General features: G+C 46.7%; 1 protein-coding gene across 1 annotated transcript; it reads right to left on the bottom strand.

Moving 5' to 3' along the window:
- Window positions 1-25,939, bottom strand: tab1 (TGF-beta activated kinase 1/MAP3K7 binding protein 1). The gene is made up of 12 exons (XM_065001303.1): window positions 25,822-25,939; window positions 25,100-25,230; window positions 21,069-21,222; window positions 20,825-20,911; window positions 20,460-20,598; window positions 18,031-18,147; window positions 14,276-14,387; window positions 8,245-8,389; window positions 7,754-7,967; window positions 4,536-4,701; window positions 1,417-1,506; window positions 1-1,304 (listed from the first exon to the last, which is right to left on the bottom strand). The coding sequence occupies exons 1-12, from the start codon at window positions 25,852-25,854 to the stop codon at window positions 1,157-1,159; spliced, it is 1,536 nt and encodes a 511-aa protein (XP_064857375.1). The 5' UTR covers window positions 25,855-25,939; the 3' UTR covers window positions 1-1,156.
- Window positions 25,940-26,825: the final 886 nt, after the last annotated feature.

The following is a 26,825-nucleotide window of genomic DNA, read 5'->3' as shown; positions in this document are numbered from 1 at the left end:
CCCTCTCCTCCTCCTTCCCTTGTTCACAGACAGACTGATAACCCCACATCATTCATCCCCCTCTCCTCCTTCCCTTGTTCACAGACAGACTGATAACCCCACATCATTCATCCCTCTCCTCCTCCCCTTGTTCACAGACACACTGATAACCCCACATCATTCATCCCCCTCTCCTCCTTCCCTTGTTCACAGACAGACTGATAACCCCACATCATTCACCCCCTCTCCTCCTCCCCTTGTTCACAGACAGAATGATAACCCCACATCATTCACCCCCCTCTCCTCCTTCCCTTGTTCACAGACAGACTGATAACCCCACATCATTCACCCCCTCTCCTCCTTCCCTTGTTCAGACAGACTGATAACCCCACATCATTCACACCCCTCTCCTCCTCCCCTTGTTTACAGACAGACTGATAACCCCACATCATTCATCCCCCTCTCCTCCTCCCCTTGTTCACAGACAGACTGATAACCCCACATCATTCACCCCCCTCTCCTCCTCCCCTTGTTCACAGACAGACTGATAACCCCACATCATTCATCCCCTCTCCTCCTTCCCTTGTTCACAGACAGACTGATAACCCCACATCATTCATCCCCCTCTCCTCCTCCCCTTGTTCACAGACAGACTGATAACCCCACATCATTCATCCCCCTCTCCTCCTCCCTCCCTTGTTCACAGACAGACAAAGAGCAGGTGACAGGAGTTAAATGCCAGCCAACATACATTCACTGACTGTGTGTTGGGAGTGAATTCAGTCCATTCACGTAGATCTGGGGCCGTATCAAGCATTTCAGAGTAAGAGCAATGACCTAGGATCAGGTCACCCCTGTCCATATAATCTTATTCATTGTTCTCTAAAGCAAAAACTGATGCTAGATCAGCCTTCCTTCCAGCATACCTGTCGTCCACCTGACCCATCAATAACATTACCTTTAGGTGTGTAATAAACACGTTATCAGCTGTAGGAAAAGGAATAGTCGTGATAAAGTAAAAAAAATAGAAATCCGTTTCTGCCTAAGGATGCCTTATCAGCTCGAAATCTCCACAACACCACCAAAATCCATCACACAACCCCTCCAATACATTCCTATACCTCCCTCCTTCAAGAGCAGTTATCACTCTCTTCACCCCAAATCTTGTCCCCCTCCATCACTGAGGCCCCAGCCCAGCTGAGGCCCCCTGTGTCCCCAGGAAGTCTCCGTGGTCCGACCCCCACAGCCGGTAGAACTGGGTGAAGTCAACATAGGGAGGGACCCGTCCGGTCTCGTCTGGCTGCACCGCCTGGCTGCCACGCTGTCTGGAGAGAGTCCCATACAGTGGATATTTTAGTGAACATAATCTTCCTAGAAACAGAATAGAAACCCTCCCGCCTGGGATTCTTCCCTTCTCTAACCCACCGAGCTACCTACCTGAAGAGGCTGCCTCCGTCTCCTGAAGAAGAGCTGGAGCTCTGGGTGGTCTGGTTATTGGTGGAATGGAGCGTGGTGGTGGGACTCTGGCTGCGGGGTGGGAGGGGGCGGGTGGGCGAGGGGGAGAGGGGGAAGAGAGGGAAGAGGGGAGAGACAGAGCTCATTTATGGACTGGAGGATGTCAAGGGAGGAACGGCGGACGGCGCTGGGTAGAAGGAGCGTGCTAGAGGTGACGAAGGAAGTGAGGAGAAAGATGGATGGAGGGAGGGAGGGGGGGGGACGAAGGAAGTGAGGAGAAAGAGATGGATGGAGGGAGGGAGGGGGAGAGATGGATGGAGGGAGGGAGGGACGAAGGAAGTGAGGAGAAAGAGATGGATGGAGGGAGGGAGGGACGAAGGAAGTGAGGAGAAAGAGATGGATGGAGGGAGGGAGGGACGAAGGAAGTGAGGAGAAAGAGATGGATGGAGGGAGGGAGGGACGAAGGAAGTGAGGAGAAAGAGATGGATGGAGGGGGGGAGGGGGGGAGGGACGAAGGAAGTGAGGAGAAAGAGATGGATGGAGGGAGGAGGGAGGGAGGGAGGGGGAGGGACGAAGGAAGTGAGGAGAAAGAGATGGATGGAGGGAGGGAGGGGGGACGAAGGAAGTGAGGAGAAAGAGAGGGAGGGAGGGGGGGACGAAGGAAGTGAGGAGAAAGAGATGGATGGAGGGAGGGAGGGGGAGGGACGAAGGAAGTGAGGAGAAAGAGAGGGATGGATGGTGGGAGGGAGGGAGGGAAGAGCAAAAGAAAGGGGGGAAATAATAGACAGATGGAGGATGGGAAAGCGAGGGAACAGAAGGAGGAGATTCAGAGAAGGAAAATAAATAAGGAATGAAAGAAGACAGCAAAGTAAAGAAGGGTAGGAGGAATGAACCAATCAATGACTCAGAACAGGGGCCATGCACATGCCTCTTAGAACAACACAATAACAAGAAGCCAACGTGTGGTCTTAGCTCGGGCCAACAATTACACTACAGTTTATCTGAAATGACCCTAACAAACCCAAATGAAAATCTAAAACGAACTGGCTATGAAACCATCGTCTACACTTGTTGGAGTACGGCCAAGAACACAAGGTCATCCATGCCTGCAGAAGGCGTCCAAATCAAGCCAGGGTGGAAGTGTGCGTTTAGCTTGGTGGGTGTGTGTATGTGTTCGGGCTGGACAGTATAATGGAATGGATTCACATACCGGTATGAATTTTAACAATACACTAACTACACGGCTCCAAAAAATAAAGGGAACACTTAAACAACACAATGTAATTCCAAGTCAATCTCACTTCTGTGACATCAAACTGTCCACTTAGGAAGCAACACTGATTGACAATAAATTTCACATGCTGTTGTGCAAATGGAATAGAAAACATGTGGAAATTATAGGCATTTAGCAAGACACCCTCAATAAAGGAGTGGTTCTGCAGGTGGTGACCACAGACCACTTCTAAGTTCCTATGCTTCCTGGCTGATGTTTTGGTCACTTTTGAATGCTGGCGGTGCTTTCACTCTAGTGGTAGCATGAGACGGAGTCTACAACCCACACAAGTGGCTCAGATAGTGCAGCTCATCCAGGATGGCACATCAATGCGAGATGTGGCAAGAAGATTTGCTGTGTCTGTTAGCGTAGTGTCCAGAGCATGGAGGCGGTACCAGGAGACAGGCCAGTACATCAGGAGACGTGGAGGAGGCCAACAACCCAGCAGCAGGACCGCTACCTCCGCCTTTGTGCAAGGAGGAGCAGGAGGAGCACTGCCAGAGCCCTGCAAAATGACCTCCAGCAGGCCACAAATGTGCATGTGTCTGCTCAAACTGTCAGAAAGAGACTCCATGAGGGTGGTATGAGGGCCCGACGTCCACAGGTGGGGGTTGTGCTTACAACCCAACACCGTGCAGGACGTTTGGCATTTGCCAGAGAACACCAAGATTGGCAAATTCGCCACTGGCGCCCTGTGCTCTTCACAGATGAAAGCAGGTTCACACTGAGCACATGTGACAGACGTGACAGTCTGGAGACGCCGTGGAGAATGTTCTGCTGCCTGCAACATCCTCCAGCATGACCGGTTTGGCGGTGGGTCAGTCATGGTGTGGGGTGCCATTTCTTTGGGGGGCCGCACAGCCCTCCATGTGCTCGCCAAAGGTAGCCTGACTGCCATTAGGTACCGAGATGACATCCTCAGACCCCTTGTGAGACCATATGCTGGTGTGGTTGGCCCTGGGTTCCTCCTAATGCAAGACAATGCTAGACCTCATGTGGCTGGAGTGTGTCAGCAGTTCCTGCAAGAGGAAGGCATTGATGTTATGGACTGGCCCGCCCGTTCCCCAGACCTGAATCCAATTGAGCACATCTGGGACATCATGTCTCGCATGCTTTAGTCCAGGTCTGGGAGGAGATCCCTCAGGAGAACATTCGCCACCTCATCAGGAGCATGCCCAGGCATGGTAGGGAGGTCATACAGGCACGTGGAGGCCACACACACTACTGAGCCTCATTTTGACTTGTTTTAAGGACATTACATCAAAGTTGGATCAGCCTGTAGTGTGGTTTTCCACTTTAATTTTGAGTGTGACTCCAAATCCAGACCTCCATGAGTTGATAAATTTGATTTCCATTGATTTTTGTGTGATTTTGTTGTCAGCACATTCAACTATGTAAAGAAAAATTTATTTAATATGAATATTTCATTCATTCAGATCTAGGACGTGTTATTTTAGTGTTCCCTTTATTTTTTTGAGCAGTGTATATTCTGAGATATTCCCTGTATATTCCCTGTCAGTCGTGTCCTAGTGTGTATACAACCATCAGAACGGAGCCCATTCAAATCACTTTCATTCCATCTGTTGTCACGCTCATGCACTACTCATAAAACACAGTCTTCTATTCACAAACATCACATAAATATTGTGATATGATGTGTTGGCCATATCACCCATCTCTAGTGTGTGTCAGCATGCCTGCATTTGTATCCACTTCCAGGGAAAGAAAGCGGTCTTAGTCCCGTTGGTGAGTGTGTGTGTTATTGGCTCGGTGTGTGCGCGCTTTGGGTGAGTTGCTATGGATACATGGCATATATTATATATATTACCCAGGTGTGTGTGTGGGTGTGCCCTCCTCCAGAGTGGAGGCTGTGTTGGTCCCGTTGGTGAGGGTACCCCCCTGAGAGGGCATGACCAGGGAGAGGGTGACGCTGGTCTTACTGGTGCTGCTGGGGCAGTTGGAGTAGGGCACTGACACTGGGTAGATACGACCACCTAGAGGAGAGACAGCAGAGAGACAGAGTTCATCTAGTATTATAGTAGTAATATAGTGCTGCTGTGCTGACACTGACATCTGGTATTATAGTAGATACTGACCACCTAGAGGAGAGACAGCAGAGAGACAGAGTTCATCTAGTATTATAGTAGTAATATAGTGCTGCTGGGGCAGTTGGAGTAGGGCACTGACACTGGGTAGATACGACCACCTAGAGGAGAGACAGCAGAGAGACAGAGTTCATCTAGTATTATAGTAGTAATATAGTGCTGCTGGGGCAGTTGGAGTAGGGCACTGACACTGGGTAGATACGACCACCTAGAGGAGAGACAGCAGAGAGACAGAGTTCATCTAGTATTATAGTAGTAATATAGTGCTGCTGGGGCAGTTGGAGTAGGGCACTGACACTGGGTAGATACGACCACCTAGAGGAGAGACAGCAGAGAGACAGAGTTCATCTAGTATTATAGTAGTAATATAGTGCTGCTGGGGCAGTTGGAGTAGGACACTGACATTGGGTAGATACGACCACCTAGAGGAGAGACAGCAGAGAGATATATATATATATATATATATTACACCTTTATTTAACTAGGCAAGTAAGTTAAGAACACGTTATTTTCAATGACGGCCAAGGAACGGTGGGTTAACTGCCTTGTTCAGGGGCAGAATGACAGATTTTCACCTTGTCAGCTCGGGGGATTCAATCTTGCAACCTAACAGTTAACTAGTCCAACGCTCTAACCACCTGCCTCTCATTGCACTCCATGAGGAGCCTGCCTGTTACGCGAATGCAGTAAGAAGCCAAGGTAAGTTGCTAGCTAGCATTAAACTTATCTTATAAAAAACAATCAATCATAATCACTAGTTAACTACAGATGGTTGATGATATTACTAGTTTATCTGCGTGTCCTGCATATAAACGATGTGGTGCTCATTCCTGGAAAAAGGACTGTCGTTGCTCCAACGTGAACCTAACCATAAACATCAATGCCTTTCTTCAAATCAATACACAGAAGTATATATTTTTAAACCTGCATATTTAGCAGGTTAGCAGGCAATATTAACCAGGTGAAATTGTGTCACTTCTCTTGCGTTCATTGCACGCAGAGTCAGTGTATATGCGATAATAATTAACGTTTTGTTTTCAAGATGATAGTTTCCGGATTCTACCATATTAATGACCAAAGGCTCGTATTTCTGTGTGTTATTATGTTATAATTAAGTCTATGATTTGATATTTGATAGAGCATTCTGACTGAGTGATGGTAGGCAGCAGCAGGCTCGAAAGCATTCATTCAAACAGCACTTTGTGCGTTTTGCCAGCAGCTCTTCACTGTGCTTCAAGCATTAATTTGTTTACGACTTCAAGCCTATCAACTCCTGAGATTAGGCTGGTGTAACCGATGTGAAATGGCTAGCTAGTTAGCGGGGTGAGCACTAATAGTGTTTTAAACGTCACTCGCTCTGAAACTTAAGAGTAGTTGTCCCCCTTAATCTGCAAGGGCCGCGGCTTTTGTGGAGTGATGGGTAACGCTGCTTCGAGGGTGGCTGTTGTCGATGTGTTCCTCGTTCGAGCCCAGGTAAGAGCGAGGAGAGGGACGGAAGCTATACTGTTACACTGGCAATTCTAAAGTGCCTATAAGAACATCCAATAGTCAAAGGTATATGGAATACAAATGGTATAGAGAGAAATGTTCCTATAAATACTATATTAACTACAACCTAAAATCTTTTAACTTGGAATATTGAAGTCTCATGTTAAAAGGAACCACCAGCTTTCATATGTTCTCATGTTCTGAGCAAGGTACTGAAACGTTAGCTTTCTTACATAGCACATATTGCACTTTTACTTTCTTCTCCAACACTTTGTTCTTGCATTATTTAAACCAAATTGAACATGTTTCATTATTTACTTGAGGCTAAATGGATTTTTATTGATGTATTATATTAAGTTAAAACAAGTGTTCATTCAGTATTGTTGTAATTGTCATTATTACAAATAAATACAATTTTTAAAAATCGTCAGATTAATCGGTATCTGCTTTTTTGGGTCCTCCAATAATCGGTATCGGGGTTGAAAAATCATAAATTGGTCGACCTCTAGTCTACAGTGCTGTCAGGTGGACATCAGTAGCAACACGCAGGCTCAAACCCTGGTCTTGTTCAGAAGACCATTTAAGGAACACTGCCATGTTATATATCCTCTCTTCTAACATGAAATGAGAACACATACAAGCTCCGATCTCAATCTTGTTTTATGCTAATAGTCCCTGTCATTACTCAGCCCCTGATCTTGAATTCCCCCCGGGCCAACCTAAAACACCAGAACCTGGTGTCTGGAGGAGTTCAAAGGTAAAATAGAGGTTGTTGAGACATGTAGCTGTTTCTAGTTGTCACCCCATGTCACTAGTTTACATTGCCTTATGTAAGGCAGCCTGTTGTTTTACACCACACAAGCCTGCACACACAGTTGGCTGTTGCCAGTGTCTTCGGTCTGTGTTCAGTCTTACATTGTTCAGAGTTTTGATCCCCCGTCCCCATAGGAGGCCTTTTGCCTCTTGCCAGGCCGTCATTGTAAATAACAATTTGTTCTTAATGGATTAGCCTGGTTAAATAAATAAAGGTGAAATAAATAAAGGTGAAATAAATACAATCCATCTTACCCTGTGTGGGTGTGTGTCTCCCCCACCTACCCTGTGTGGGTGTGTGTCTCCCCCACCTACCCTGTGTGGGTGTGTGTCTCCCCCACCTACCCTGTGTGGGTGTGTGTCTCCCCCACCTACCCTGTGTGGGTGTGTGTCTCCCCCACCTACCCTGTGTGGGTGTGTGTCTCCCCCACCTACCCTGTGTGGGTGTGTGTCTCCCCCACCTACCCTGTGTGGGTGTGCGTCTCCCCCACCTACCCTGTGTGGGTGTGCGTCTCCCCCACCTACCCTGTGTGGGTGCGTCTCCCCCACATACCCTGTGTGGGTGCGTCTCCCCCCCACCTACCCTGTGTGGGTGTGTCTCCCCCTCACATACCCTGTGTGGGTGTGTCTCCCCACCTACCCTGTGTGGGTGTGAGTGCGCCGTCGGCCAGCGTGTAGTTGAGTGTGCGTATCAGCAGCGTCATGTCTTCGTGACGGGAGCAGTGGGACGCTCTCTGGCGTCCGCTGGCGTAGACATCGTGGTGTAGCCGCTTGACCCGCTCCACCACCGACTGGGACACGGCCTCTAGGCTTCCCTGTTGGGCTAGTTCTGCTGCTACCATTGCTACCATCTCCTAGAGGAGGGGGAGGAGAGGGGAAAACGATGCAACGTTTCATCTCATGGGGAAATCAACTGAAATCAGTAGGGAGAGAGATGGAAGGAGGGAGGGAGGAGGAGAGGTAGACAGGGGTAGATGAGGTTGGAGTTGGGAAGAGGAGAGTAAGAGGTGGTGGTGAACTATGACGATTGGGAAAGACCAGCACCGTCCTCCTTGGAACGAGATCTTTATCAAAGAAGCTTGTTGTGAATGTATTGGTTAAGAGGTTCATTGGATAAGTGAATGCACCCACCTGATTGGCCTGTTCGGGTCCGTGGGCGGACTCCAGGGCTTTGATGAGCCCCTCTGACATCAGCAACAGGAAGCCCGTCACACCCTCTAACGATTGGCTGGCCTGGATCTCTGGCTCTGCTATGATTGGCTTGTTCTTGGCGGCGCTGATGGGCGGGGCATGGAGGAAAATGAAGAAGACGGACAGATCAAAGGAGAGTGAGAGCGAGTGAAAGAGAAGAGAAAGAAAGGAGAAAAGAGAGGGATGACATAAAGGTAAGCGATAAGAGGAAGTGCAGCAAAACGTTGTTTCCAACCTACAATACAATCTAAAGTGGTCCTACAGCTATTGTATGTAGTAATCATGTGCCTATGAGCTCACCCTGCACTAACATACAGAACATGAGCATGTCTACTTCTGCTAAGCAATGAAAACAATCAAGCATCCCAGAAAAGTGCTAAAAATAGCCCACAAATCAATCATTTGCTAGCAACAGGTGACATTCATATTCGGACAATTTCTGAATCTCACTTAGATAATACCTTTGATGCTATAGTGGCAGCAACACATGGTTATAACATCTACAGAAAAGCCAAAGGTGGAGGTGTTGCTGTTTATAATCAGAACCACATTCCTGTAAAACTTAGAGAGGATCTCATGTTAAATACTGTTGAAGTAATATGGCTACAGGTTCATCTGCCTCACCTAAAGCCCATTCTGGTGGGAAGCTGCTATAGACCACTAAGTGCTAACAGTCAGTATCTGGATAACGTGTGAAATGCTTGTTAATGTTTGAGATAAACAGAGAGGTATATTTTGACAGGCTTTGATCACACTGCTCACTCAAGAGAAAGCTTCACACTGTAACTAGCGTCTGCAACCTGGTTCAGGTTATCAGTCAACCTACCAGGCTATTTACAAACACAGGAATTCAATCACCAACATGTACTGATCACATCTTTACTAACGCTGCAGAAATGTGCTTTAAGGCAGTATCCAAATCCATTGGATGTAGTGATCACAATAGTATCCATATCTAGGAAAACCAAAGTTCCAAAGGCTGGACCTAATATAGTGTATAAGAGGTCCTACAATAAGATCTGCAGCGATTCCAATGTTGATGCTGTAAAGAATATTTGTTGGTCTGTGGTGTGTAATGAGGAGCAACCAGACGCTGCACTTGACACATTTAGGAAATTGCTTATTCCAGTTGCTAATAAGCAGCACCCATTAAGAAAATGACTGTAAAAACTGTTAAAACCCTGTGGACTGATGAGGAATTGAAAAATTGTATGGTTGAGTTGGATGAGGCAAAAGGAATGTCAAATAAGTCTGGCTGCACAACCGATTGGCAAACGTACTGCAAATTGGGAAATCATGTGACTAAACTTAATAAAAAGAAACTATACTATGAAACAAAGATAAATTACATAATGAACGATAGTAAAAAGCTTTGGAGCACCTTAAAGTGAAATTTTGGGCAAAAATTGAATCAGATGGCTCATTCAACACAAAACCCACTGTTATTGCCACTGATATAGATTTTTTTCAATGGCAAGATTAGCAAATTTAGGCATGATATGCCAGTAACAAATGCTGACATTACACATCCAATTATAACAACTGATCAAATGATGAAAGACAAGCATTGTGATTTTGAATTCCGTAAAGTGAGTGTGGAAGAGGTGAATGACAACTTGGATGGAAAATTACTGAGGATAATAGTGGATGATATTGCCACGGCTATTTGCCACATCTTCAATTTAAGCCTACTAGAGAGTGTGAGCCCTCGGGCCTGGAGGGAAGCTAAAGTCATTACGCTACCCAAGAATAGTAAAGCCCCTTTTACTGGCTCAAATAGCCCATCAAACAGCCGGTTACCAACCTTAGAAACTTCTGGAAAAAATTGTGTTTGACCAGATACAATGCTATTATACTGTGAACAAACTGACAACAGGCTTACAGGGGGAAACATTCGACAAGCACAGCACTTACACAAATCACTGATGAATGGCTGAGAGAAATGGATAAAAAGATTGTGGTAGCTGTTTTGTTAGACTTGTGGCTTTTGACATTATCGATCATATTCTGCTGATGGAAAAACACATCTGTTATGGCTTCATACCCCCTGTCTACCTGTCTAACAGATCACAGAGGGTGTTCTTTAATGGAAGCCTCAACAACACCATCCAGGTAGAACCAGGGATTCAGCTGTCTGGATGACTCAACCTGCTGTATTGTGGGTAAAGAGTTACCTGTCTAACAGATCACAGAGGGTGTTCTTTAATGGAAGCCTCAACAACACCATCCAGGTAGAACCAGGGATTCAGCTGTCTGAATGACTCAACCTGCTGTATTGTGGGTAAAGAGTTACCTGTCTAACAGATCACAGAGGGTGTTCTTTAATGGAAGCCTCAACAACACCATCCAGGTAGAACCAGGGATTCAGCTGTCTGGATGACTCAACCTGCTGTATTGTGGGTAAAGAGTTACCTGTCTAACAGATCACAGAGGGTGTTCTTTAATGGAAGCCTCAACAACACCATCCAGGTAGAACCAGGGATTCAGCTGTCTGAATGACTCAACCTGCTGTATTGTGGGTAAAGAGTTACCTGTCTAACAGATCACAGAGGGTGTTCTTTAATGGAAGCCTCAACAACACCATCCAGGTAGAATCAGGGATTCAGCTGTCTGAATGACTCAACCTGCTGTATTGTGGGTAAAGAGTTACCTGTCTAACAGATCACAGAGGGTGTTCTTTAATGGAAGCCTCAACAACACCATCCAGGTAGAATCAGGGATTCAGCTGTCTGAATGACTCAACACTATTGACGTCAGCTACTACAGAGAGTGAAATCACTGCAACACTTAATGAAGAGCTGCGGTTTGTTTCAGAATGGGTGGCAGGGAATAAGTCAGTCCTAAATATTTTAAAAACTAAAAGCATTGTATGTGGGACAAATTATTCACTAAACAATAAACCTCAACTAAATCATGTAATACATTATGTGGAAAGTTGAGGTGACTAAACTGCTTGGAGTAACACTGGATTGTAAACTGTCATGGTCAAAACATGTTGATACAACAGTAGCTAAGATGGGGAGAAGTCTGTCCATAGTAAAGCACTGGTCTACCTTCTTAACAACACTATCAACAAGGCAGGTCCTACAGACTCTAGTTTTGTCACACCTGGACTACTGTTCAGTAGTGTTGTCAGGTCCTACAGACTCTACTGTTGTCACACCTGGACTACTGTTCAGTAGTGTTGTCAGGTCCTACAGACTCTAGTTTTGTCACACCTGGACTACTGTTCAGTAGTGTTGTCAGGTCCTACAGACTCTACTGTTGTCACACCTGGATTACTGTTCAGTCGTGTTGTCAGGTCCTACAGACTCTAGTTTTGTCACACCTGGACTACTGTTCAGTAGTGTTGTCAGGTCCTACAGACTCTAGTTTTGTCACACCTGGACTACTGTTCAGTAGTGTTGTCAGGTGCCACAAAGAGGGACCTGGGAAAATGACAATTGTCTCAGAACAGGGCAGCACGGCTGGCCCTTAAAAGTACACGGAGAGCTAACATTAATGATATGCATGTCAATCTCTCATGGAGAGTGGAGGAGAGTCTGACTTCATCACTACTTGTTTTTGTAAGAAGTGTTGACGTGCTGAACGTACCGAGGTGTCTGTATAAACTACTAGCACACAGCTCAGATACCCATACATACCCCACAAGACAAGTCACCAGAGGTCTCTTCACAATCCTCAATAACAGACTATGGGAGGCGCACAGTACTACATATAGTCATGAGTACATGGAACTCTATTCCACATCAGGTAACTGATGCAAGCAGTAGAATCAGATTTCAAAAACAGATATAAATACACCTTATGGAACAGCTGGGACTGTGAAGAGACACACACAGGCACAGACACATGATAAGACACACACTCTACACACAGGTCCACAGGATGTTGTATTGTAGAGATGTGATAGTAGAGTAGTGGCCTGAGGGAAAACACTTAAAGTGCCGTGAAACATGTTATGAAATGTAATGTCGTGTAATATTTTAAACTATATACAGTGGGGAGAACAAGTATTTGATAACCTGCAAAATCGGCAGTGTTTCCTACTTACAAAGCATGTAGAGGTCTGTCATTTTTTATCATAGGTACACTTCAACTGTGAGAGACGGAATCTAAAACAAAAATCCAGAAAATCACATTGTATGATTTTTAAGTAAGTAATTTGCATTTTATTGCCTGACATAAGTATTTGATACATCAGAAAAGCAGAACTTAATATTTGGTACAGAAACCTTTGTTTGCAATTACAGAGATCATACGTTTCCTGTAGTTCTTGACCAGGTTTGCACACACTGCAGCAGGGATTTTGGCCCACTCCTCCATACAGACCTTCTCCAGATCCTTCAGGTTTCAGGGCTGTCGCTGGGCAATACGGACTTTCAGCTCCCTCCAAAGATGTTCTATTGGGTTCAGGTATGGAGACTGGCTAGGCCACTCCAGGACCTTGAGATGCTTCTTATGGAGCCACTCCTTAGTTGCCCTGGCTGTGTGTTTCGGGTCGTTGCCATGCTGGAAGACCCAGCCACGACCCATCTTCAATGCTCTTACTGAGGGAAGGAGGTTGTTGGCCAAGAACTCGCGATATATGGCCCCATCCATCCTCCCCTCAATACGGTGCAGTCGTCCTGTCCCCTTTGCAGAAAAGCATCCCCAAAGAATGATGTTTCCACCTCCATGCTTCACGGTTGGGATGGTGTTCTTGGGGTTGTACTCATCCTTCTTCTTCCTCCAAACACAGCGAGTGGAGTTTAGACCAAAAAGCTCTATTTTTGTCTCATCAGACCACATGACCTTCTCCCATTCCTCCTCTGGATCATCCAGATGGTCATTGGCAAACTTCAGATGGGCCTGGACATGCGCTGGCTTGAGCAGGGGGACCTTGCGCTGCAGGATTTTAATCCATGACGGCGTAGTGTGTTACTAATGGTTTTCTTTGAGACTGTGGTCCCAGCTCTCTTCAGGTCATTGACCAGGTCCTGCCGTGTGGTTCTGGGCTGATCCCTCACCTTCCTCATGATCATTGATGCCCCACGAGGTGAGATCTTCCATGGAGCCCCAGACCGAGGGTGATTGACCATCATCTTGAACTTCTTCCATTTTCTAATAATTGCGCCAACAGTTGTTGCCTTCTCACCAAGCTGCTTGCCTATTGTCCTGTAGCCCATCCCAGCCTTGTGCAGGTCTACAATTTTATCCCTGATGTCCTTACACAGCTCTCTGGTCTTGGCCATTGTGGAGAGGTTGTAGTCTGTTTGATTGAGTGTGTGGACAGGTGTCTTTTATACAGGTAACGAGTTCAAACAGGTGCAGTTAATACAGGTAATGAGTGGAGAACAGGAGGGCTTCTTAAAGAAAAACTAACAGGTTTGTGAGAGCCCGGAATTCTTACTGGTTGGTAGGTGATCAATACTTATGTCATGCAATAAAATGCAAATTAATTACTTAAAAATAATACAATGTGATTTTCTGGATTTTTGTTTTAGATTCCGTCTCTCACAGTTGAAATGTACCTATGATAAAAATTGCAGACCTCTACATGCTTTGTAAGTAGGAAAACCTGCAAAATCGGCAGTGTATCAAATACTTGTTCTCCCCACTGTAACTATATATATATATATATAACTGCCTTAATGTTGCTGGACCCCAGAAGAGTAGCTGCTGCCTTGGCAGGAACTGATGGGGATCCTTAATGAATACAAATACAAAAGTGGAGCGTTTTTCCACTTGAAATGTCTTGTACTCAGTCTACCTACCGCTATGTAGCGCTGAAGAAATCCAATTGGAAACTCAATTAAGTGCATTTTTCTGTGGATAAGTTGAATCCTATTCAAAGACCCAGCCTTATATTCATCCGTTTGGCTCGGCTACAGAGGACAGCAGGAAATTGGACTTCTGAGCCTGTGTGTGGGTGTGTGTGTATAAATGGATGTACATGCGCTAGTGTGTGTGTGTGTGTGTGCACCCCTACCTCAACAGATCTATATCTGTGTAGTTATATTTAACCCTGTAGTCTCCAATCCTCCTGGTGCTGCTCTGACCAGCTATCACAGCCGCCTGACGAAGACCAGACACATCAAGACCTGGGGGATGGAGGAGAGGATGAGGGGTAAAGTGGGATGAGGTGGAGAAGAGGAGACAGGAGGAGAGATGAAGGGGAGTAGAGGATGCGACAGGGGGAAAGACAGGGTGGGAGGAAGGGAGGAGGTGGAGAAGAGGAGACAGGAGGAGAGGTGAAGGGGAGTAGAGGATGTGACAGGGGGAAAGACAGGGTGGGAGGAGGGGAGGAGGTGGAGAAGAGGAGACAGGAGGAGAGATGAAGGGGAGTAGAGGATGCGACAGGGGGAAAGACAGCGTGGGAGGAGGGGAGGAGGTGGAGAAGAGGAGACAGGAGGAGAGGTGAAGGGGAGTAGAGGATGCGACAGGGGGAAAGACAGGGTGGGAGGAGGGGAGGAGGTGATGAGGTGGAGAAGAGGAGACAGGAGGAGAGGTGAAGGGGAGTAGAGGATGCGACAGGGGGAAAGACAGGGTGGGAGGAGGGGAGGAGGTGGAGAAGAGGAGACAGGAGGAGAGGTGAAGGGGAGTAGAGGATGCGACAGGGGAAAAGACAGGGTGGGAGGAGGGGATGAGGTGGAGAAGAGGAGACAGGAGGAGAGGTGAAAGGGAGTAGAGGATGCGACAGGGGGAAAGACAGGGTGGGAGGAGGGGAGAAGGTGGAGAAGAGGAGACAGGAGGAGAGGTGAAGGGGAGTAGAGGATGCGACAGGGGGAAGGGGAGACAGGAGGAGGGAGGGGAGGGGATGAGGGGGAAAGACAGGGTGGAGAAGAGGTGGAGAAGAGGAGACAGGAGGAGAGGTGAAGGGGAGTAGAGGATGCGACAGGGGGAAAGACAGGGTGGGAGGAGGGGATGAGGTGGAGAAGAGGAGACAGGAGGAGAGATGAAGGGGAGTAGAGGATGCGACAGGGGAAAGACAGGGTGGGAGGAGGGGATGAAGGGATGAGGTGGAGAAGAGGAGACAGGAGGAGAGGTGAAGGGGAGTAGAGGATGCGACAGGGGGAAAGACAGGGTGGGAGGAGGGGATGAGGGGAGGAGGTGGAAAAGAGGAGACAGGAGGAGAGGTGAAGGGGAGTAGAGGATGCGACAGGGGGGAAAGACAGGGTGGGAGGAGGGGATGAGGTGGAGAAGAGGAGACAGGAGGAGAGGTGAAGGGGAGTAGAGGATGTGACAGGGGGAAAGACAGGGTGGGAGGAGGGGATGAGGTGGAGAAGAGGAGACAGGAGGAGAGGTGAAGGGGAGTAGAGGATGTGACAGGGGGAAAGAGGAGGAGGGTGGGAGAGAGGGGATGAGGGGAGTAGAGGATGAGGGGGAAAGACAGGAGGGGAGAGGTGAAGGGGAGGAGGAGAGGTAGGGGAGTAGGATGATGCGACAGGGGGAAAGACAGGGTGGGAGGAGGGGATGAGGTGGAGAGAGAGGAGACAGGAGGGGGAGAGGTGAAGGGGTGAGGGGAGTAGAGGATGGACAGGGGGAAAGACAGGGTGGGAGGAGGGGATGAGGTGGAGAAGAGGAGACAGGAGGAGAGGTGAAGGGGAGTAGAGGATGCGACAGGGGGAACGACAGGGTGGGGAGGAGGGGGAGGAGGGGATGAGGTGGAGAAGAGGTGAAGGGGAGGATGAGGTAGAGGGATGTGACAGGGGGAAAGACAGGGTGGGAGGAGGGAGGAGGGGATGGGGATGAGGTGGAGAAGAGGAGACAGGAGGAGAGGTGAAGGGGAGTAGAGGATGCGACAGGGGGAAAGACAGGGTGGGAGGAGGGGATGAGGTGGAGAAGAGGAGACAGGAGGAGAGGTGAAGGGGAGGAGGATGCGACAGGGGAAAGACAGGGTGGGAGGAGGGGAGGTGGGAGAAGAGGAGACAGGAGGAGAGATGACAGGGGAAAGACAGGGTAGAGGGGATGAGGTGGAGAAGAGGAGACAGAGGAGAGAAGGGGAGTAGAGGATGCGACAGGGGGAAAGACAGGGTGGGAGGAGGGGAGAGGTGGAGAAGAGGAGACAGGAGGAGAGGTGAAGGGGAGTAGAGGATGCGACAGGGGGAAAGACAGGGTGGGAGGAGGGGATGAGGTGGAGAAGAGGAGACAGGAGGAGAGGTGAAGGGGAGTAGAGGATGCGACAGGGGGAAAGACAGGGTGGGAGGAGGGGAGGAGGTGGAGAAGAGGAGACAGGAGGAGACGTGAAGGGGAGTAGAGGATGTGACAGGGGGAAAGACAGGGTGGGAGGAGGGGATGAGGTGGAGAAGAGGAGACAGGAGGAGAGGTGAAGGGGAGTAGAGGATGCGACAGGGGGAAAGACAGGGTGGGAAGAGGGGAGGAGGTGGAGAAGAGGAGAGGTGAAGGGGAGTAGAGGATGCGACAGGGGGAAAGACAGGGTGGGAGGAGGGGAGGAGGTGATGAGGTGGAGAAGAGGAGACAGGAGGAGAGGTGAAGGGGAGTAGAGGATGCGACAGGGGGAAAGACAGGGTGGGAGGAGGGGAGGAGGTGGAGAAGAGGAGACAGGAGGAGAGGTGAAGGGGAGTAGAGGATGATGCGACAGGGGGAAAGACAGGGTGGGAGGAGGGGATGAGGTGGAGATGAGGGGAGATGAGGAGACAGGAGGGAGGGAGAGGTGAAGGGGAGTAGAGGATGTGACGACAGGGGGAAAGACAGGGTGGGAGGAGGGGAGGAGGAGGGGATGAGGTGGAGAAGAGGAGACAGGAGGAGAGAGAGAGGATGAAGGGGAAAGACAGGGTGGGAGGAGGAGGAGGGGATGAGGTGGAGAAGAGGAGACAGGGGAGAGGTGAAGGGGAGTAGAGGATGGGAGGGGGAAAGACAGGGTGGGAGGAGGGGAGGAGGTGGAGAAGAGGAGACAGGAGGAGAGGTGAAGGGGAGTAGAGGATGCGACAGGGGGAAAGACAGGGTGGGAGGAGGGGAGAGGTGGAGAAGAGGAGACAGGAGGAGAGATGAAGGGGAGTAGAGGATACGACAGGGGGAAAGACAGGGTGGGAGGAGGGGAGGAGGTGGAGAAGAGGAGACAGGAGGAGAGGTGAAGGGGAGTAGAGGATACGACAGGGGGAAAGACAGGGTGGGAGGAGGGGATGAGGTGGAGAAGAGGAGACAGGAGGAGAGGTGAAGGGGAGTAGAGGATGCGACAGGGGGAAAGACAGGGTGGGAGGAGGGGAGGAGGTGGAGAAGAGGAGACAGGAGGAGAGGTGAAGGGGAGTAGAGGATGCGACAGGGGGAAAGACAGGGTGGGAGGAGGGGATGAGGTGGATAAGAGGAGACAGGAGGAGAGGTGAAGGGGAGTGAACAAGGAGGGAACAAGGAAACAGCAAGAAAGGGAAGAGGAGGGCAGACGTAAAGGACGAATGGAGGAGAGATGGGAGAGATAGGTGGCGGTGATGAAAGTAAGAGAGGAAGGGGAGGAGAAGAGAGGGGAGGGGGAAGGAGAAGAGGTCACCTTCAACCAGGGTGTGCGTTTTCCAATTAATTGATCCCATTCCATTTTAAAGGCAGACTCAGCAGTATGACGTAGGTGCACAAAGTAAACAGCCTAGTGGGTCAAGTTCCACAACAACTAAGAGCGTTGAAGCGCAAGGCTCAACTTCACCCGTAGCTACCAGGCTGTAACAGCGTGAAGTGAACCCATGCACAGACTCTGTGTGTGTGTGTGTGTGTGTGTGTGTGTGTGAGACTCACCCAGCCCAGCCAGTCTCTGGAGCTCGTCCTCGTTCTCTGTGGTGTGAGGTCGTCCAATCTGGATCACCTGGTTCTGACCGTCGCTGGTTGACTTACACAGCAGGGCCCGGTTGGTACCTGTACCACAACACAACCATTAAGCCACAATACAAACACAACCTGTTGTTAAGATATCCTTCTCTTCTTATAGGACTTACACAGCAGGGCCCGGTTGGTACCTGGACCACAACACAACCATTAGGCCACAATACAAACACAACCTGTTGTTAAGATATCCTTCTCTTCTTATAGGACTTACACAGCAGGGCCCGGTTGGTACCTGGACCACAACACAACTACCCTTATGAATGAAATACAGTAAGAGAGTTTGGTTGGTACCGGGACCAGAAACAGAACATCATCTAGTATTGTATAATAATAGCATTTCATTTTATTGATTGATTGGTACATTCATCAATTAAGAAGGCTGACCCAGACATCCTCATCACTCAGATCCCTGACTGAAACCAGTCTGAAACAGTCACTGTAATGGAGACCTCGCTGGTTACTTCATTCATTAAATGGCTGGAATTCTCTCTCACACACACAAAAGTTCCAAAGTTGTAATGATGTGCAAATAGTTAACCCTAATTGCTGCTGTAAGTCAATCTGGATAAGAGTATCTGCTAAATTACATTTAAAAAAAGAAAAGAATAATTAACAAATTAAATGGTTGTAATTGTCTATTAATTGGTCTTTCTGGTTTTAAGACCAGTTGATTTACAATCAAATAGCCTGTCCATAAATCAATCAAATAGCCTGTCCATAAATCAATCAAATAACCTGTCCATAAATCAATCAAATAGCCTGTCCATAAATAAATCAAATAGCCTGTCCATAAATCAATCAAATAGCCTGTCCATAAATCAATCAAATAGCCTGTCCATAAATCAATCAAATAGCCTGTCCATAAATAAATCAAATAACCTGTCCTTAAATAAATCAAATAGCCTGTCCATAAATAAATCAAATAACCTGTCCATAAATCAATCAAATAGCCTGTCCATAAATCAATCAAATAGCCTGTCCATAAATCAATCAAATCACCTGTCCATAAATAAATCAAATAACCTGTCCATAAATCAATCAAATAGCCTGTTCATGCTGGTGGGTAATAGCTTGGTAGCATAATTATAGAGGAGACATTGTTTACGTCTTGTGTTCCTGACCGTGACATTGTAACAACTTCCACACCCCTCAGCAGAAATAAAACATAACAAGCCCACAGGACACACACACACACACACAGTATGGAATGAGTCAGGTGACTCTACAGCTGGAAACACTTTTCTCCCTTAAAGGTTCTGTTTCATTGCCAAGGTCACCTCTCCACTTTGACCCTGACCTGTACATAGCTGGTGAGGTAGACTGAACAGTCTCCTTCTCCTCCTCTCCACTTTGACCTTGACCTGTACATAGCTGGTGAGGTAGACTGAACAGTCTCCTTCTCCTCCTCTCCCCCCCACAATGAACAACCTTTCGTTTTTTCTCCCCCTATAAAATAAATCATTTTCGACAGTTGAAAACCCCAAGTGTCTTTTCCCCTTCATTCCTCCCCCTTCTTTCTTAGTCTTTTATTTGGCCCCCAAAATCCCCATTTGAGACGGGCAGAGAGGCGGCTAACCATGGAGGTGAAAAAAGGACCCCAAATGGCCAGTCTGGAATAGTTGACACCAAATCGTAGCTTTAAAGATCCTTTACAATTATGGAGGACTTAAATCCCCAGTGGAGTTTATTGTCTATGAACCAATGACTGACACACACACGTCTGGATTGAATAGTCAGACAGATGGTATAAGGCCTATTGGACCAATGAGAAATGATTATGAAAATGGGTCTGGTTGTTATATCAACCCACGGTGAAATCCCCAGGGAATGTGTGTGTTCGTTTCAGAAATCTCTTCCTGGCTTTCGGCTAGAATTCTAATTTCCTACCAGAGTGGTCTGGCTTTTAGATTTTTCTCAAATAATATGTTTAAATGTTTTTCCTCTCTGTGCCTTCGGGGGGTCACACAGACAGATGTTGACGAAGAAAAGAGTTACAGGGCAGAAAGGCTGGAACAAGGCCTGTTGACGTTCTGAATATCATTTCTAACAGGCGTTTTGATTCAGAGAAGTAAATGGCATTGTAACGTGTGTGTAAAGGTTCAGTGAGGACATAAGAAGCCCTAAGAGGTGTAATTGTGTTTGTATGTTTACATGGCTGTGGTCGTGTGAGTGCAAGGCTGTGCTCCTGCATGTGAGCTTCCTCTGTGTGTGTGTGTGTGTGTGTGTGTGTGTGTGTGTGTATGTTTACATGGCTGTGGTCGTGTTAGTGCAAGGCTGTGCTCCTGCATGTGAGCTTCCTCTGTGTGTGTGTGTGTGTGTGTGTGTGGAACAACAGTACGTACCCACGTTGGCGATGTACAGCTTGTTGTTGTGTATCAGAGCCACAACAGCGGTAGCTCCACCAGACACTTCCTGCTCCAGGTCCTTCAGCCTCTCAGAAAGCTTCTGACTCTGGGGGGAGAGCTGGTGGAACGATACTCCCTGGTGGAGGGGGGAGGGAGGGACAAAAAAAGAAGAAGAAGATGGTAATAGGAGAGAGGAGATTAAGAGATTTAAGAATGTTAGTTAAGGTCGATTAAATGGCTGATGAGACTATATTGATTCCCAATGACTACATTCTAATGTGAATTAAAACGGTGGTTGCCATGGAAATCTAAGTAGTAGAAGGAAACTTAACACGCTATGAGTGACAGAGTGCCATGCTTACCTCAGGTAGTTGGGATATAATAGTAGCCTTCTCTGCAAGAGCGTCACCGATTGTCTCAAAGTAACTCTTCTCTACAACGTCGAAGGCCTTAGGATAAAACAACAGAATCAATGGTATAAACATTCAAATAGCATTTCTTTTGATATGATGCTTCTGCGAATGCGTTCTACCTACAGCAGACAGGATTGCAGGCAGACACGCTGATTCAAAGACAACAGTCGATATCTCTCTCTCACACACACACCTGTGAGAGAATTCTGCGGACATCAGAGTCAGTGTGTGTAGACTTGAGCTGTCCCAGAAGCAGTTCTGCTGTCAGACACTGAGAGACGAAGCTGGACACTCTGCTCCCATCAAACCCATTAAACACTCCATACAGGAAACAGCCTTCCTCACCTCTGATTGGACAGAAAGAAACAACTGTCTGAGTGGTCAAAACAAGAACAACTCTTATGTTAGATTGGTCTGTTGCGACACACTGGTCAAGTTTGTTTTGCATGGCCCGGATCCCCCTTGTGGGCAGTTGGATTATTTTCGACCATTCCATTGGTACTAAGGAGAACTCTCCACCCACGGGGGCACCGGGCCATGCAACAACAAACTCACCCATTGAGACACAAAAATAGACACTGCTCCCATCGAACCCTGTACAGGAAACAGCCATCCTCACCTCTGATTGGACAGAAGACAACTCTTTATGTCTGATTGGTCAATATTCCTAGAAGTCTTCCTGGCTGTGTAATCTGCACAGATCACCAGCCTTGGTAAGTGTGAGTATGGAAGCTACATACAGGTGTGGGTAATACAGCAGGGCTCTCTCTTTTTTAGCCCACGACCCCACCATGTAAAACGTGATGTAATCAACAACGGCCAATGTTGATTTTTTAAATTGGGGCTATGACAGTCTATTACAAATCACACTGGCAGTACTTTTGACAGTATATCAATATGAAGGAAGAATGGTTTGAAGTAAGGCTGGGACAATACCAGTATTGCGATATTGTTTCCATGGCAAAAAAAAATAAAAACAAAGCAGTATTTAACTCTCTGGTTCTTTAAAAACCTTCTGTATGTAAAATATTGCGGACAATAGTTTGGAAAATAAATGCATGTGACTCTGGATGACAAAATAATGTTTGTTTCCAACAGAAGGGCTGTTTTCCTAAAGAAGTTAAATCCGCTTCATGTTTTATTGACTTGCCATGATACTAAAGCCCGGCCCTAGTTTGAGGTGACTGAAATGCATCAGAAAAGTATTGGGAAGTTCAGAAGCTCATCAGGCAATACTTTTGTATGATCTTCTGTGTAGAAAGATTTTATATTTTATTTCACCAGGTAGGCTAGTTGAGAACAAGTTCTCATTTACAACTGCGACCTGGCCAAGATAAAGCAAAGCAGTGCGACACAAACAACAACACAGAGTTACACATGGAATAAACAAGGGTACAGTCAATAACACAATAGAAAAAAAGGAAGTCTATATAGAGTGTGTGCAAATGGCATGAGGTGGTAAGGAAATAAATAGGCCATAGTAGCGAAGTAACTACAATTTAGTAAATAAACACTGCAGTGATAGTTGAGCAGATGGTGATGTGCAAGTAGAAATAAATGCTGGTGTGCAAAAGAGCAGAAAAGGAAATAAAAAACAATATGGGGATGAGGTAGGTAGATTGGGTGGGCTATTTACAGATGGGCTATGTACAGCTGCAGCGATCGGTTAGCTGCTCAGATAGCTGATGTTTAAAGTTAGTTTGGGAAATAAGTCTCCAGCTTCAGCGATTTTTGCAATTCGTTCCAGTCATTGGCAGCAGAGAACTGGAAGGAAAGGCGCCCAAAGGAGGTGTTGGCTTTGGGGATGACCAGTGAGATATACCTGCTGGAGCACATGCTACGGGTGGGTGTTTGGGGGGGGTGGAACTAGGCCCCACGTCTGATGTAGTGTGTGGTCTTGTCCAATCTGTTCTACTGAGGCTTGTAGAGGGAAACAGCAGACACATTCGTGTTTCTGAGCGTCTCATCTTTCAGTAATGGGGTCATAAAGCGTTCAAAAGATAGAGCCACAATTGTAGGAAGAAAAGAAAAACCACTCTCTTTATTACAATTCAATTCAAGGGCTTTATTGGCATGGGAAACATATGTTTACATTGCCAAAGCAAGTGAAATAGATAATAAACAATACAAAATTACTGTAAAAATAAACTCAAATTCACTAAACATTAAACTCACAAAAAAACACACATATACATATACATACATATATATATATATATATATACACACTGCTCAAAAAAATAAAGGGAACACTTAAACAACACAATGTAACTCCAAGTCAATCACACTTCTGTGAAATCAAACTGTCCACTTAGGAAGCAACACTGATTGACAATACATTTCACATGCTGTTGTGCAAATGGAATAGACAACAGTTGGAAATTATAGGCAATTAGCAAGACACCCCCCAATAAAGGAGTGGTTCTGCAGGTGGTGACCACAGACCACTTCTCAGTTCCTATGCTTCCTGGCTGATGTTTTGGTCACTTTTGAATGCTGGCGGTGCTTTCACTCTAAATGTAGCATGAAACGGAGTCTACAACCCACACAAGTGGCTCAGGTCGTGCAGCTCATCCAGGATGGCACATCAATGCGAGCTATGGCAAGGTTTGCTGTGTCTGTCAGCGTAGTGTCCAGAGCATGGAGGCGCTACCAGGAGACAGGCCAGTACATCAGGAGACGTGGAGGAGGCCGTAGGAGGGCAACAACCCAGCAGCAGGACCGCTACCTCTGCCTTTGTGCAGGGAGGAGCACTGCCAGAGCCCTGCAAAATTACCTCCAGCAGACCACAAATGTGCATGCGTCTGCTCAAACTGTCAGAAAGAGACTCCATGAGGGTGGTATGAGGGCCCGACGTCCACAGGTGGGGGTTGTGCTTACAGCCCAACACCGTGCAGGACATTTGGCATTTGCCAGAGAACACCAAGATTGGCAAATTCGCCACTGGCGCCCTGTGCTCTTCACAGATGAAAGCAGGTTCACACTGAGCACATGTGACGGACGTGACAGTCTGGAGACGCCGTGGAGAACGTTCTGCTGCCTGCAACATCCTCCAGCATGACCGGTTTGGCGGTGGGTCAGTCATGGTGTGGGGTGGCATTTCTTTGGGGGGCCGCACAGCCCTCCATGTGCTCGCCAGAGGTAGCCTGACTGCCATTAGGTACCGAGATGAGATCCTCAGACCCCTTGTGAGACCATATGCTGGTGCGGTTGGCCCTGGGTTCCTCCTAATGCAAGACAATGCTAGATCTCATGTGGCTGGAGTGTGTCAGCAGTTCCTGCAAGAGGAAGGCATTGATGTTATGGACTGGCCGCCCATTCCCCAGGCCTGAATCCAATTGAGCACATCTGGGACATCATGTCTCGGATGCTTTAGTCCAGGTCTGGGAGGAGATCCCCTCAGGAGAACATTTGCCACCTCATCAGGAGCATGCCCAGGCATTGTAGGGAGGTCATACAGGCACGTGGAGGCCACACACACTACTGAGCCTCATTTTGACTTGTTTTAAGGACATTACATCAAATTTGGATCAGCCTGTAGTGTGCTTTTCCACTTTAATTTTGAGTGACTCCAAATCCAGACCTCCATGGGTTGATAAATTTGATTTCCATTGATAATTTGTGCAATTTTGTTGTCAGCACATTCAACTATGTAAAGAAAAAAGTATTTAATAAGAATATTTCATTCATTCAGATCTAGGATGTGTTATTTTAGTGTTCCCTTTATTGTTTTGAGCAGTGTAGGTTGCGTTTTTATTTTTGTTTGTACATCACTGGTTGCCCTTTTCTTGTGGCAACAGGTCACAAATTTGGCTGCTGTAATGGCACACAGTGGAATCTCACCCAATAGATATGGGCGTTTATCAAACTTGGATTTAATCTAATTCTTTGAGGGTCTGTGTAATCTGACAACCGCATCTAGTGGCTAACTGAGGTTACTGACGTAAACCCCGTTCTATGAACCAAGCAATTGAGGGGTGTTATCTAACAACCCTATTTCCAAAATCAGTCAGCACCCCTTGTTTGGGCAATGCTGGTATACAGGGACATATCTATGGCTCCAGTAGCATTTTCAGACTGCCAAACCAAACTATGCTGCCTTGAATATGTTTTGTTATATGGTCCTTTCCAGCATGGTTCCCGTACCTATAGTGGATATGTAACCAGGCCAGGATAGCTGAGTTTGGCCTTAAAGTGTGAATCAGGCACAGGTGTCTTAGTTACCTGAACCTGAAGTGTCCGTCCTCGTTGGGGTGGCTCTGGGTGTCCTTTCCATCGGGTCCGTAGGTACAGTTGGGGGCTGTTCCCACCCCGCACATCTGACACAGGGGCAGGTCATCTGTCCAGCTCTGATGCTACCAGGGTGGAGTTTGAAGAATGACATTAGCTATTGTGTTAGTCATAGCGATCGTACTTATGTAGCCTAATTCTATGGTTTTAGTGTTCAGAGTTTTCTGACAACCATTGAAATTGTCCTGCTTAATTGTCTCCTCAGACTTCTGCTTCAGTTAGGCTTTGACGACCAAAGAAACTACAATATTCACATTGAAACTTAGGCTCAAAGTGTAATATTAAGTTAGTGTTTTCAGAAAATATCCCGTTCTTCACTACCATTGGCTAGCTACTGTAGATAGAACCAATTATTTGGATAAAACTCAACTGACCCGTGGCTAACAAAAATCTTCCCTTAAATACTAACTAAATAAATACATATAAATTGCCAAGTGAAGAACACAAACTTAGTTAGCTAGCTGACTAAGCTAGCAATGTTTTTAGCCACGCTAGGCTAGCGGCGGATGTTGCTGTTTGCGGCACAGGGCCCGTGAAGTAGTTGTTTCAATTGTCCTTTGGAAAGCTACATTACTTTTTTCAAACAACAAAATATGACTGGAGTTATTTTTAACAATAAGCACGTCTACAAGAGGGAGAACTCGTTTTTGTCTTACGCTTTGCATCATTTGCCGACGCTGAGACGCCATCTTTGATGGAACTCTGTGGACAACTTTGATGCATTCATGGGCGTCAACCTTGCGCAGCGATTGCGCATTGGCTGGCACACGTTGATCTTCACTTCTCGTTGATTTTCACGTCAAAATGTGCTTGAAAAGCAGTAAAGGGAGATATCTGAACTTGTACAAATCAATCAAGTTTCGCCTTCATACCTGAGCTTCTTGTCATGACTCTTTCTTCTCATGACTCTTGAGTAATCCAAACGGAAAGCGACCATTCAAAGATACTTTATCAACTAAAGACTGTTTGCTACAGTAAAACAAGTTTGCTTCTAATTTCCTTTATTATAGCGCCATCATGTTGACATGTGTTGTATGACACTTCGAGAGTCGAGAAAGAGGATGGAACATTTATTAGTTAAGAGTCAGATGTGCTTGCTGAACAACTTTAGAAAACCGACATATTATTATTTTCTTTCTGGCACATGTAGCGACAAAACTGTAAAAGCTACCAATACCAAAACAACTTTGAAATGTGCAGGCTCACTGTCCTCCGTGTTTGGTGCAAATGTCAGCTGTTTAATCGTGATACATTTTCAATACTATTAGTACAAAACTCACAGTTGTAATACTTCCTGCCTTATGTTCAGAACCTTTCATTGTGCATTTATTGGCTTCATCTTTCACTATCTAAGTCATTCATGCAAAATCAACGTTCGTTATGAAATATTTGCTTTAATCACAAATACAATATATACTATTCAGCAGACAGTCATGCGTGCATCCCAGGACTCAAACCCACTACCCTGGTGCTACAAGTACCATGCTTTACCAACGGAGCTACAAAGGATAAGGACAACCTACACTATTATTGGCACCCTTGATAAAAATGAGCAAAAAATACATACAAATACAAATATACTAGACACAAAATTATTCTAATACAATATACTAGAACATATATATGTGGCCCAACAGGCCATCAGCAAGCAGTTCTCTTG

The sequence above is a fragment of the Oncorhynchus nerka genome, linkage group LG15 (assembly GCF_034236695.1).
Source record: "Oncorhynchus nerka isolate Pitt River linkage group LG15, Oner_Uvic_2.0, whole genome shotgun sequence".
In the NCBI taxonomy this organism is placed as follows: domain Eukaryota; kingdom Metazoa; phylum Chordata; class Actinopteri; order Salmoniformes; family Salmonidae; genus Oncorhynchus; species Oncorhynchus nerka.
The sequence above is the reverse complement of the archived record's forward strand: the minus strand, read 5'-3'. Positions and strand labels throughout refer to the sequence as shown.

Bases quoted from the DNA above. Each gene is read 5' to 3' on its own strand.
- tab1 (XM_065001303.1), bottom strand. From the start codon at position 25,854: ATGGCGTCTCAGCGTCGGCAAATGATGCAAAGC. The intron at 18,148-20,459 runs GTACGTACTGTT...GTTGTGGTACAG, and splicing joins GCTGTACATCGCCAACGTGG to GTACCAACCGGGCCCTGCTG. The intron at 8,390-14,275 runs GTAGGGGTGCAC...CCCGCCCATCAG, and splicing joins ACAGATATAGATCTGTTGAG to CGCCGCCAAGAACAAGCCAA.